This window comes from Aythya marila, assembly GCF_965140915.1.
Source record: "Aythya marila genome assembly, chromosome: 4".
Lineage (NCBI taxonomy): Eukaryota > Metazoa > Chordata > Aves > Anseriformes > Anatidae > Aythya > Aythya marila.
The window spans coordinates 31,900,714-31,914,901 of NC_139045.1; the positions used below are offsets into that span (position 1 = coordinate 31,900,714).

At 45.8% G+C, this 14,188-nt stretch overlaps 1 protein-coding gene across 5 annotated transcripts in view; it reads right to left on the reverse strand.

The window, feature by feature from the left end:
• TMEM131L (transmembrane 131 like) overlaps positions 1 to 745 on the reverse strand; it is a 77,577-nt gene extending 76,832 nt beyond the window's left edge. For all 5 annotated transcript variants that reach the window (XR_014317388.1, XM_082759142.1, XM_082759143.1 and 2 more), the window contains exons 1-2: positions 585 to 745; positions 302 to 372 (exon numbers count right to left, since the gene is read on the reverse strand). Coding sequence is in view for 4 of the 5 variants with exons in the window: in XM_082759142.1 (XP_082615268.1) it covers positions 302 to 372; positions 585 to 708 (195 nt within the window). In the remaining variant the exon portion in view is untranslated. The remainder of the gene's footprint in view (positions 1 to 301; positions 373 to 584) is intronic.
• Positions 746 to 14,188: the final 13,443 nt, after the last annotated feature.

Consider the following 14,188-nt stretch of genomic DNA (forward strand, 5'->3'; position numbering starts at 1 on the left):
GCTTGCCACGCAAAGGCGCAGGCAGGCAGGCACGCTCGGCCTTTAAAAAATAAAGGGAAAAAGAACAACACAAAAAAAAGGGAAAGTGGAGAAAATGAAGCTTATGAAGCTGCCCCCCCCCCCCCCCGGGGGCAGGGGCGGAAGGCGTGCAGGGGAAGCAGCCCCCGGGAACATGGGCGCCGCCTGACAGCACAGCCCCGGCCAGTCCCCCAGCCCACACCCCGACCCCATACCCCCCCCCCCCCCCCCCGGCCCTATAAGCGCCCTCCCGACCCCATAAGCGCCCCCCGACCCTCCTCACCTGCGCGGGCAGCAGGAGCTCGCCCTCCTCGGCCTGCCACAGCTCCACCACGCCGGGGATGGGCTCGATGGCTGCGGGCAGAGAGAGAAACCGCACATGTACCCACCGCCGGGGGGCACGGGGCCAGCCGCCGCCGCCCGCCTTTGTGTCCCCGGGCTGCCACCGCGGCAGCGCCCCGGGGACGGGGGCGGCGGCCCCGCTCTCCCCCCTGCAGCAGCAGCAGCAATAACACCAGCAGCAGCTGCAGCAGCAGCAGCAGCGGGGGCGCCCCCCCGGCGCTCACCTTGCCCCTGCGCCTCGCCGGGTCGGAAGCAGGGCAGCAGGACGTGGAAGACGCCCAGCAGGAGGTTCATGGCCGCGGCCGCGCGGCAGTGCCCGCCGTGCTGCGGGTAGCGCAGCCCCGCCATGCCGAGCCGCGCCGCGCCGTGCTGCGGCTGGGCGGGGGCGGGGGGCGGGGGGCGGTGCCGCGCCGGGCAGGGCTCGCCCAGCGCCGCAGAGGCCGCGCCCCCTCCCCAGCATGGCGAGAGGCGCCGCCGCCATCTTGGTCCCCCGCCGTTTGGGGCAGCCAGCAGGCTCCATCACGGCCCCAAGGGCACCAGCAGGCTCTGTCCCAGTCCCAGCCTCACAGACAATGACCCGCAGCCACTGCTGGGGCTTGTTGGCGAGGCGCCGCGCACGCCCCTGGGTGCTGGCTGGGCTGGCAGCACGGCCATCGTCAGCTTGCGGCTCCTGGCAGCCCACTTCGTGCCACAGTTGACCAACATCGCGCTCCTGTTTCTGAACAGAGTCACCACCGGCTCCCCCTGCCTCCCCAGCCTCATTAAATACAGCTAGGGGACCCACATACTCACCTGCCCTACTTTGCCATTTCCCCCCCTTGTGCATTTTTCATGGGAGGCTGCCCAGCAAAACACACCTGTACAATCGCACAAAGGACTCGATCAGTACAGGACAACACTGAGTTATTCCCATAGTAGAGCCCATCAGTGATTGAGAAAAAAACAAACAAACAAAAACCTTTAATTTTTATGGCTAGGCAAACCATTCAAAAAGAGGCACTTCCTCCAACATCTCAAGTAAGCAACTCCCAAACTTCCCTGAGTACCCAAAAAAAAAAAAAAAAAAAAAAAGGCAGCAAGGACAGCTAACTTTCTATTTATTTATTTTAAAAGGCAATGTTACTGTTGCAGTATCCACCACATGCTAGGTAATTCAAAAAATATGCTGACACACTCTGTCCTCTCCTTGCCCTGCTCTGCCTACATTTTTTAGCACATACACTGCATCCACTTGAAAGCGTGGTGGATCCTTGCACACAGCAGGATTTGCAGCCTCCTGCGGGACCCGCCGCGTTACAATAGCGTTCAAAGCTTTATAAGCTTCATTTAGTTTCAGAAAGCCTGTCAGAGCATTGTCTGTGCTTAAAGAGGCATTTAAAACTAAAGCGAAGCTTTGAAAGCTTCAGAGACAATGACGCTGGGCTGCCGAAGCCCACGAGCTCGGGACACGTTTTGAAGAGATGGCATCATGTAGCAAGCATTGCACGCGGGGCTCGGAGCCCTGCGGTACCGAGGAAGGAGAGAGCAGCGAACAGAAAATGTGGACTGCACGCTGCGTTTATGCAGCTACGGGTCTGTGCAAAGTGTCTTTAATCCTGAACTGTTCCTGCCCTCAAGATCAGCAGACATACATATTTATTCTCTGGGTCTGTAACAATTTCCAAGCCATTGCTATGTACATTTCTATGTTGTAAAGGATAACAGACGACAACCCCTGGAGCTTGCATGATAGAAACTGCCCGAGATGCAGCAGCCGTGCCCGGGAGCTGCTGAAACCTGAGGATTTGTCCGACTTTGAATCCTCCTCAGCCCCGTGACACTGGGTTTGTGTGGGTGCCATGCACACCCCTCGCGAAGAGGGCTTGCCCTCGGTCTAACCATGCTGACCATAGCTTGAGCCGAGAGGAAAACATTCCTCCAAAAACAAACAGTAGCCAGTCCTCAACCTGCGGTGGCACCAAGTCCATGCACGTGGGTTTGGAAATAAGTAAGTGCCTCTCTGCTACACACCGAGTCCTGCCACTGAAAGCAGCGTGCCCTCACAAGGAGGACCATCGCCGCCAGCAGGCTGCCTTCGCTTCCCCAGGATCACTGTCCTTCCTCGGGGCTCAGCTGCAGGCGAAACGCTCGATGGAGCAGAAAAGGAGCCAGCGCGAACCACAGCGGAGTTGCCATGTGGTTTAATTTTCAGCTTCAGATGGTTTTAATATGGGCGAAATGCATTTCTACTTAATGTCAGCCCAGCTGGACTATTTTTCACTGCAACCAAAAATTAATAAAACAAACCAGCTGGGGAAAAACAAGGGGCATGGGAAGCGTTAGCTCAAAGTGTTATACCCTGATAGAGGCATAAAGCAACTGGAAGCAGTCAATGCTGCAGGATGTCAGGGAAAAGCTTGGCTGTCCAGGGTGCCAGCAGTGCCATGTAGGTGCATTTGAGGGAGGAAGATACGCTGGTCACATGGAAATACACAGCACAAAACTAAGAATAATTTCAAAATGCATTCAAATTGGAAAGACTACTGTTAAAAAGACTACTTTGATATAGAAAAACTATTCTGAAGCACTTGTTTGAAATCCTGAGGTGCTGCTGCTATCCCAGACATGACACTGCAGAACAGCACTGCCAGGCTTCCATGTAAGTGTGCGAAGGATTTGCCCAAGCTGGCCCCGCAAGCCAGGATGGGTCCCAGACGTGCTTCTGTTAAGGAGCCAAACGTGTTCATTTCTTCATGGGGTAACAGAGGAGAAACTGCAAAGCTGCAACCTGCAGTTACGTGACTGAGCAACTGCTGCGATGAAAAGGTGCCGCTGTGCAAAGCTGCAACCCCCCAGCTTAGGCAGCAGGCTGGGTTTCACTTCCACTTGAAACTGAGGGGGGAATTTAGGAATCTTCGAAAAACACCGTAAGGAGCCAGGTTTGTGAAGTACCAGGGGTTTTTCATGCCACAGGCTCGAGACCGGCTCTATTCGCACGCACCAGGCAGAGCACCTGCAGCCAGCCCCGCTGGTTTGATGTCATTTTCTTTCCTCAGGAGTCTTCGCCAGAACTCTTGCAGCATGGTGGGGCTGCAGGGAGGTCCTAGCCACCCAAAGGAACACCAAAAGAGCAGCTTTTTTGTCTTATTCCTACAGCAGCCTAGGTAATTAAGACATCTTAATCACCTTTCAGATGTTACATAGAGAAGCGCTCTAGAAAAATCAGACAACTTGGACACGTTGAAGATCTTACTTCCCAGAGAGCAATTTTAGACTTGGTGGTGGTTTCTCAAAGAACATCTGCAATTCCCTGCAGCCTTAAGTGCTGTCATTTTCTTCTGAAAATGCCACTGTCACTTACACAGCATCCTTCCAAATGATTGTGTGTACTTGCAGTTCCCTACAGGAATTGTCCAGCAGCAGCAGCTGGGCAGGAGGTGCTGCAGGCCAGCACACAGCCCAGCTCCTATCGGCTGCAGCGGCCTCCTGCCTCCTTCTCCACACACTGTGCTGGAAATGTGCTCTGCAGCATGCCCGATGGCCGTGCGGGGCTGCTTTTCCAAACAAGAAAACCTCTGAAAACAATGCATCCAGCCTAGGAAATACGTGGTGGTTGCTCTAATACATTATGTGTTTATATCCAAAATCTGTTTAGGTTCCAACAAGAAATTAGAAGGTCTCTAACGTATAAAATTTCCTTTAGAACCTGCCAAAACAGCCATCTGTCAATTGTGCAAATGCAGAAGGACTGGGGCTTTCTTTAGGATACTGAAGCCCATCATACAAATAATAATAGGTCGAATTTCAGTGCAAAACTGTTCGCTTTTTAACATTCAGCTTTGCATGTGGCTTTCAGAAGCATTATTCCATATGCACACTTGCACTTACATGTTTTCTTATTTTTTGGCTCACTGGAGCAAGCAGTCAGCTTTTCCCTCATTCCTGAGGGATATCAGGTTACAGCGAATGTTGTTCTGCTCTTATACACTTACCCAGTGGCATATTAAAAATGCATATTTTTCCATTCGATTTTCTCCTTACCAGAGCTGGGTTTAATGCCACTTTTCTTCTCCCACTTGCTAGGTACTGTTTACAAGCCACAAGCTTACTCCCAGCTATAAAAGCACAGGCAACAACGCAAACCCTGTTTCACCCCAGCTAGGGATACAGTCCCTGCAAGTCACCGAAGCGCCAGCTCATTTTTAACGAAGGAAATTTACAGCATATCCCTGAGGCTAAAGCATTTTTTCAGCAAGTTTGTTTTGCAGGAGGTCAGCCGAAGACCAGCTCTGGGGGGCATCGGGGACCCCCTCGCTTGGGTTTGTTCCAGATCTGAGATGCGTTGTTACAGTCAGGCAGCAAGCTTGAGGGAAAAAGAAAAACCCACCAGAAATATGGTGCAGGCTCGCTTAAAGCTGCCGAGTTCTGCAGGGTGGTGAGCTTCCATCTGCCTGTTCCTTGGCTGCCACTGCAGTGGCTCAGTTCAGCAGTTTCATCTACATCCTGGAAGAAATAAAAATCAGCATGACATCCAGCGGGGTAAGCTTGGCTCCCCTCGAGCATCCTCCTGTGCTACTCCCTGAATGCCTCAAGGCTCTTCATTTCACCAGAGGAGAAGGCCAAGCCAGCATCTCCCCTTCCTGCCCCCATGGAGCAGGGGGCTGGTTCCCCCAGCCCCTGCCCTCAGGCCAACACACCTCACGCCCGCCTTGATTTCCCAATCTGAACTGCCCCCGCAAGCTCCTCTCACAGAAGCTGCCTGCTGATTTTGAACAAATTCTGCCCAGGAGAAAGAGTGCACACGTGGGAGCCACTGATCGTCCTGTTCTCAGTCTCCAAACGCTCCAGGAGCAGGTTAGCAGGTTTGCTTGGCTTACTGTCCTGCACAAGTGTGCACTCATCATTATTAACAAGAAAAATATTATTGACCTTTTCTTTTTTTCATTTGTCTTCAATCAGGTTAAATACATTGAATCATTAAGTGGAGTTGATGCTAATAACATTCTCTTACAGATGTGCTAGACACTGCTAGTACAGAACACTTGAGCAGCGATTTATCACTATTGTAATTCCCTGAAATACAAAGAGGGGGGCTGTAACTGCTCTTTTTCCGGGAGAAAATGATGAAAGTCTCAGCTGGAAAATATATTTGTGACTTGGTAATTGCCGTGCATGAAGAGCATGAACTAGAGGACTAGACAGAAAAGGCCAGTAAATCATATGGATGTAAAAGCATGTTACCACTCAAGCTAGAAGCACTCTTTAAAGGAATTATATTTTCTGATGGCACAATATTTTATTTTCTCTTAACTGAGCATATAAAGAAGTAGATCACTGCTCAGTGCGATTGTGAATCGGCACCTCATTATGTGGATTTATCTATGGCCATGTAATTGTGCACGATCAAAAACAATTACATGCCTTTAAGTAATGATCTCACCGACACAAAATATATGATGCTAAAAAGTTAAAAGAGTCAGAGGAGAACATGTTCTAAAATTATTTATGCATTTATATTCTAATACGATGTATAATAGCAAGGGGAGAAGATGATATTTCTAACGTCTTTTTTGTGTGTTTGTGTGTGTAAAAGTAACCAGCAGTGGAAATAAGGGAACCACGTATTCCACGATCCATAGTCCCAGAAGCCAGAGGTAGAAAGTTGGCATGCACATACCCTAACTTTTAATCTGAGGTTACATCTAGGTTTTATGCTGTCTTGTGCATCCTCAGCAGAAGAGCTAGGTTATCTTGCTTCATACAGATATAAACACATAAGGGATATCTGTTTGGAAAAAAAAAAAATCAGAAGAGACTTTATTTAGCATGACCAACACATGCAAAGAAAACAGAGGTTGCTTGATGTGACTTGCTCAGGGAAAAGGAGAACATCTAAACCTAATGGTAAATGTTACCATCCCAAAGCAAACAAAGAAAAATGAACTAAACTTGAAACTTGGTTTGTTTCAGTATCTATTTTAAGTAGTCTAAGGTAATACATCTGTCCTTAAAAAGCACTGAGAGCTGAAGATGATTCTCAAACTGTAGAGGGATGAGATTTCTGTCAATTCCAAGAATACTTATTCAGAAATCTACTTTCCTGCCCATCTTTGTTAAGATTCTTCATCCTATCAAAGGTATTTGGGCTCTGCAAGCAAGTAGTAGGCAAAATGGCTTTCTTCTAGACTGCGTAATCCTCCTGTACCCATAACTGGGCTCAGTTGCTCCTGCAGTAAAAGGGTGATTCACTGTCCTGCAGCCATTGACAACGGGAAGCTGAGGTGAATGAAAGATTCACAAAATCGCTCTCATTGATTTAAATTCATCTAGCAGTCTGGGGTAGTGGCCCAAGACTAATTCAGAAAGGTTTCTATGCTGCCAGAGATCTCAGCCGACCTGAAGACAGGCAGGTCCACCAGCAAGGTGCACAGCCCGAGCATGACCCCAGTGCGAATGCTGAGCACACCCAGCAGCCTTCCGAGGGGCCAGGAGGGAATGTGTTGGAACATCCCAGACCTTCTGCAAAATTGTGTTTTTGAGATCAAAATGAGACTCAAGCATAGCAGCGTTAGCCAAGAGGTCAGATGGAGGAGAGTGGAGACACGTCAAGGAGTCATTCAGTACCTGCGTGGGAATGGAGTGGAAGAGGGACATCACGGGAATGGTGGTGAACCCCAGGACACAGACGGTAAAAGGGAGTGGAGGGAAAAGTCCGGGTCCTCCAGACATAGATAAGTTTCAAATGAAAAGGGAGTTTTACTTGGCTAAGCATAGGATTGCTAAAGGAAATTATTTTCATCCTTTTCATCGACAAAAAAGATTTTTCCAGTAACAGCATTACCATGGAAACTGATTTTAAGAATAACAAGAAGGCATTTATCATAGAAACCTTATTGTAAAGAAGAGCAAACCCGTAGCATCTCATTCCCTAACCAGACTGATGACTTGGTCAGAGGGCCCACAGAACTACAATAATCCATTTCAAAGTGCTGTGGAGCAGCAACGCTATATAGACCCGCAGCAGAACCCTGTCACTGCCTGCATGCCCTCTGAAACTACAGGTGGACAACTCGAAAGGAGGTTTCTCCCAGGCCACAGCAGCTGCCTGGCAGCCTGGCTGCACACCACGCCTGTGAGCAAGTTGAGCAATGCTCTGCCCCAGCTCGATTAGCCTGCCAATTTCTCTCATTTCATTCACTTTTACTGACTGAAAATTCAGTATGGCTGAACAAAAGGGCACGCTTGGCAGGCTGAAGCTAGCTAAGAATATACTGTTATGGTCATATTTTCCTGTTTCACTTCCTCTCTCTGCCACAGGGACGAGGGAGGCTGAGAGGTGCTGGCCGCCCCAAGGATGACCGTGAGGCCCGCTGCATGCAGGCCCACAGCCATGGTCATCGCAAGCGTGAAGCCACCAGCACCTAAAGTTTACACTCCTGTTACACGGAAATGTGAGCAAATAAAAGTAACTTATATACATCGTCCCCAGGTTTCCTGTCCTGGGAGTAGCCATGTGAGGCTGCAAGTGATAACACTCATATCCTCTGAGAGTAGAAAGCCTGCTTTACACTGATCTGGGATTCGAGCACCAGTTCGAGATAAGAAAAGGCATTTCTAGGGTCTCTCTCCTACACACAACATTAAAATGCTGACTTTGGGTAGATGTCAGCAGGGCTTTTTTCGCCCCCTCATTTTAGTCTTCAGCTCTGTTTTGTATTTGCTTTCTATTTTTATTGCTTCTCCTAGAGCTTTGGAAGCTGTGGGATGAGAGGGTGGTCCATATTTTAGACCTGTATGTGAATCTGTATTTCAGACTCAATTTTATATCATGTTTTCTCAGAATGAGGACGTATGGCCTATGCATGTTTTGTCCTAAGTTTAGACAATCTTCTTATCATTTAGGGATTCAATAATAAGGAAAGGGCTCTTTTCTCTTAAAAATAAATAAAAATAGACAGCCACAAAGCTGTAATAACCAAATTTTAATAGAACATTTTGATTTGAAACTTTGATTTTGAATTGCTTAACTCTTTTCATTTTTACCTCTTCCAACCCAAGGACAGAACAGTAAACCAGTATTGCTATAACACCTTTAATTGTAGGGACTTGCCTTTCACCAGATTAAATCTTTGATTTGTAGTTCTTGGTAACACTTTTTTCTGTATTGTTTCTTATATATCCGTCTCACACAGATACAATATTAATGGCCATGGAATAACAAACAGGTCTGCTACAGAGCCTTGACTTTTGTTGTTTTATTTACTGATCTCAGGAACTGACTGGCTTTTTAAAAACATTGAAAAGTATATTCCCTAGAACATATTTTAGGAGGAAAAAAAGCCTACAGAGGAATACAGTTTATTATGATGATTAATTGATGTCCATGCAAAAAAAAAAAATAATCAAAAGCATTTTTGCCACTGGGATTATGTTTTTATCGAGTACAGCAGGCAAAAAAAAAAAATCTGACTCAATAGCCAATTAAATTTTCTATGAAATGGAGAACAAGATATGGAAATCTGACTTTTAGCTTCCTTCAAAAATCCTCCAGATTGCTAGAATCAGGCAGAGGCATTATTTTGCATGGCTAGTAGTGGTAATTTGAGAAAACGATGCAATTGCCTTCTTTCCTGCCTCCCCCCCCATTTTTCTTCTTAAATGGACAGAAGAAGAAAAAAACATTTTTTCTCCACTGTAGGCTTTAGAAAAGAAATAAGACTTTCTACACCTCAGCATAAAAATCTTGTCTTCAGAGCCCCACAGACATTCGGCCTGAAGACAGTTGTGAGGGCCAAGGCAGCCCAGTTGCAGGTGAATCCCTGCAGGACCCTGACTCGACATGCAGGTGGTAGCTCAGCCCATTCTCACTTCTAACACACCTCCTTCCTCTGCTGGCTTTCTGTAGGGGCCTCCGTTTTTAACAGCATCCCTTTTGCACTTCCTCACCAGCACAGTCCACTTTCACCGCCTGACCTGACAAAGGTGCCCCTCAGACTGGAGGACTTGCTTTAGAGCTGGTTGCTAATATACCAGTAAGATTTTTAGAAACTGAAGGCTGGATTTTTCTTTAAATGAAGTCTCTCATGTGGAAAGGTTCTTCTTTTCTCAGAATTACTTCGGTTTTCAGAAGAAAAAAAAAATGAGACAGGAAATTGCCCAGCAGGTTTTGGTTGAAAGCTGTTGGTTGTAAACATTTGACTGGGAATGATTTTTTTTTTTTCCAAAAGGAAAATGTTATTGACTAGGTAGGGTGAAGAAGTAACAACTGATAGCTGAACTATCCACAGGGTGAAGACTGTTTTGGTATTTCTGAGGCACTGTAATGCTTCTGAAGTGACCCTGAAAGGTTCAGAAGTTCTTGTGGTGGTGTTCACAGATGTTTCTGCCCTCTACTCTTCTTGAGACACAGCTTTCTGCAAATACAGCTTGAAGAGGCAAGTCTAACTTGCAGGTGCCTGCTTTCCTGTGTGGCTGTGTAGGGGAAGGTGTGTGTGCTGACGTGCATGTTAGCGAGAGGAGTAAGAGAGCCATCTGTATGTGCAGACTGCAGCACCTTGCTCGTCCAGCCTACGTCGTTTCTGTGAGCACATTTGAAAGGGAAATGACAGTGGAGGAATGGAAGAGTAAAAGCAAAAGGAACATGGAAAAAGGACACTGAAGAGTAAGGCTGCTGCTGCTGCAAAGGTACATCCCTGGAGCAGATGAGTGCTTACACAAATGTTGTATCTTATTAGCACCTGCATGACACTGAGCGCTAGCCTAGGACCCGGCTCTTCAGGCCACCGGACATGCACACTTCTGGGGCACACCAATTTTCTAGAGCAGGCAAGACATCCCATCACTATCTCAGTAAAACCTCCTGCAAACTTACAGTGCCACAGAAGCCCAGCCCAGTAACCACAGCTCCATGAGCAGCAGAAGTAACAAAGTCTGTCTGCCAAGAGACCGGTTTCCTAGATCCCCGTTCCTTCCCCCAAAATGATGCACGTACCATGTCCAACCTCATCCCTGGCAGCACTGCCAGACCCTCACCATGAACTCAGTCACCACCTGGCACCAAAAGCTTCTAGGTCTTACACAGCTATCACCAACATTTTCCCTTCTTCCTCCCACCTCTGGCATGCTCTGTCCCTTCACAAGTCCCTGAACTAGCGGGTGGGAAAAGGAAAGCCTCTATTTATCAGGCGGCCGGCCAAGCAGAACAGTTAAACTGCGAGCTCGCACTGCAGCCCCTCCAGCTGTATTTGGCTGAAATCCAGTGCAAAGTTTAAGAACGCTGTAGGGAAAAGAAAGAGAAATGACAGATGTAATCATACAGACCTCAGCTCTGCAAGAAACAAGGTAAAGACAAGTACCAGCCAGATCATCCAGCTGCTGGGAACATTTCGGGTGACAGAAGGGCTCTGCTTGAAGGAGCTCTTGCATCCAGCACCTCAGCCACCATGACAGGTCGGGTTTCTTTTCCCATTGCTCTTTGGGAAAGTTTCACTTCCAGCTTTGCTGCTTAGTCACAGCATCACCATGCCATTTGCCTCACAGCCTGGATTTTCCCATCTAAAACACATAGCTTACTGCACTCCAAGCTTAAGAAAGCGAAAGTAATGACATTTCAGAGGGCGCATTAATGAAAGATTTAGCAGCTGAATTACGTCAGAGGACAGACCCTTTTGACTGCTGACATTTTCACGCTGTAGAAGCGAGCACCACAAGAGAAGCTCTAGGGTTCATGCGTGGTGGTGTACAGAGCATGCACGTGGCTAGGTGAAAGAAAGCTGAAGAAGAACAGGTTTTTATCAGGGCAGGTATAAATCAGCAAGCTTTCTTTATACAGATGAGATTTGCAGGTAGAGTGGATGCAAACAAATATTTTATCCCAGGTCTAGGTTTGCCTCACTGTGACTAATCAACACCAGTCCCAAACAGTAGGTTTACCCATCACTTCAGCCTATTACTGTATCAATAAACTTATCATGATAATACTTTGAAAAAGCTGAACCTGATAGTCCTCCTGTAAGAGCTGGGGACTGATAGAAACAGCTGCCTTTGATCTGCACACTTTGCATTAGTAGCTGTTTCAGTTATAAGCCTGAATTTTAGTAAGGGCCTGACCTCCTGACTTAGCTGTAACAGTTGAAAATATCTACCTTACATGGGCAAAAAACCTACAAGGCAGGAAAAAAAAAAAGAGGAAGACATATACATAATATAGCAGTGACATAACCACAAGAGTGACAGCAGAATTGAGCATTTTAAAACCACCACTTTCATGTTAGACTCTTTAGAAATATCCCAGATTCTATGCAAGGAAAACTCCGAAGAAACAAACCAGGGCACAAGATTAGATTGATTGTTTACATTTTTTATAACAGGCTAATAGCAAAAAACATCTCAGAAGGATTATCATTTTAACTGTTGGTAACTTTTAACTCATCAGAAAACAATTCTCTGCTTCTCTAAAAACTCCAAGTGAACAAATATATCTCCACATAATGTAATCACACATGGTTCCATACTATGGGGTTTAGAAGCCTTATCATTTGACGAAGAAAAGCTTCTAAACGTGATGCAGCAATGTGTCTTGGAATATTCAAATCATAAAAATTATCAATTTGTCTCAGAAGGGAACTTCATTTGCTTTTCCCACTGAAAGTCACCTGCATGAAAAACGTAGAATCATGAGAAAGGTAACATAAAGTAAGTCATTTCCACTACAGGAAAAAGCATCAGTTTCTGATAACGTAACTCTTCTTCACTGCCTCTTTTTAGCTGAGAAATTTCTGCCTTGGTTGTTCCAAAATGGTATTCTTACAGGACGAGATACATTCTCACCTACATGCTTACTAACCAGCATCAGAAGTAGAAGACAGGAGAATGACTGCACTTCTGTGTTCTGTTCTGTACCTGCAAAACGAAACAAAAACTCTACAAAAATATATTTCTAAAAATTCTTTGTGCTTCTACTAAAGTTTTGCATCCAAAGCATTAGAGCTGCATTTGATGTTTTAGAAGTATTGTTCATGCTGGCTGAGGTAGACTTGCTTAGAGATGCTGCAGCCAATCACATTTATTTATCCATTATATTTGTTATTATATTCTTTATTGCAGTTCACAGCGCTTTCACCCTACAGACAGGAAGCCACAATATTGCAGCTAAACTTACATAGCTGGTCATCTTCATTTCCTTCTTGAATTTGGAAAGCAGCCAAAACAGTAGAACTCCTTAAGAAACCCTTTTTCCTGCAATGTAAGCCAGCTGTTCCAGGTACCATAGGAAGTCTTCGTGCACCAACAGCTCCAGACCATAAGTTACTTGAGACTCCTTGGTGAACAGAAGCTCATCCATGTCAGAGCGATTCTATAAGGTAAGCACCATCAAAGAGTTCATGTGCTCTGCATTCCTTAACACAAGTAAGCTTTTTGGGTCATCACCACCTTGTGTGTGGCAGATCCATGCTCTCAAAGGCAGGTGTGCACACACTGATACATTAGTAATAAAATCCTTCCACATGCAGAGACCGAAATGTCTCCATTGCAACAGTGTTGTAAGCACACTGACATTTTACTACGTGCCAGGCATCACACACATTTTCCTTAGGCAACAGATACCTTACCATGCTACCTCTATATGAGAAAAATTTTCCACTTGGTATCTTCCCAATAACTTCATAGAAGTAAGATGACAATAGCCAGGGGCACACCTGAAATCCTTGGATCTAAACATACACTGAAACGGAAGCTCTTTAACTGGAAAAATCACAAGAGACAAGCTTCTGAGCATCTCTCTCGCTACATGTCACCTTTCCAGCAATGCTCTCATCAGTGGTTACAAAAAAGGCAGACCCTTTCTAGTGATACATGCATCTCCCTTGCAGCAGGCATACCTGCCTTCTGACAGGTGTAGCTTATATCCTCCGGAGTTGCACAGCAGAAATGTGGTCTCACAATCCATAGCTTCGGGAGGTACAAGCCCAGTCTGTACTCTCAAACCTTCTTTTTGTAGCCATGCACTGATGAGAGCTAGAAACCAGAAGCAGATTATGAACTTGTGAAAGTTCACCAAACAAAAATGAGACAACCTGAAACTTGATATTATTTTGGTGGGCTGCTTTTTTAGTTTAAAATTGAAAAAAGCCTGTAAACCCAAATAGCCCTACCATGCTCAGTTTTGAACAGCAAATTGAATTTGTCTCTCACATCCCAGTTTAACATCCAAAATCTCATTGCAATGTGGTGTGAATGGACGCACAGATTCTCTCACCTTCTTCTTCTACTCAGTAAAGGCCTTGACCAGAGAAGTTTTCTCAGCATGACTGTTGTCTAATCCAGTACATTTACTGGAGACGACTTAATTCCAATGAGCTAGTCTTTTCCAACAACAAACAAAAGTTTGTTGTTAAACTCCCAAGCAGCTCTAGCAATGCAATAAAGAACAACTTGAAATTAAACATCTTTTCAATTCACACTGCTACTGTCTCAGTGCTTGCCATTAATGGGTTTTGCCTCTTTTGTATTTCATTTTCTAGATGAGGAAATATTCACTCTATTCCACATTTCCCAGTGTTTTCCATTCCATTTCATCCTGTTTAAACATAAATCTCTCAGTCTTCTAGCTCTTAGTACTTAGAGCTCTCAGTTAAGCAAAAAAAAATAGTCTCAGGACTTTGTGATAATTATCCTCAATAACCTCTCTCCATTCTTAGTCTGTCTCACATGAGTAACCAAGTGATTTATTGTCCAGAGGACAGGAGCAAAAAAATGAAATGCAACAAATATTTTTAGTATTTTATTAACTTTAACAAAAAACTACAAATTAAAGGGTGATCAGTCATTTTGGCGAGGATTCAAGCAC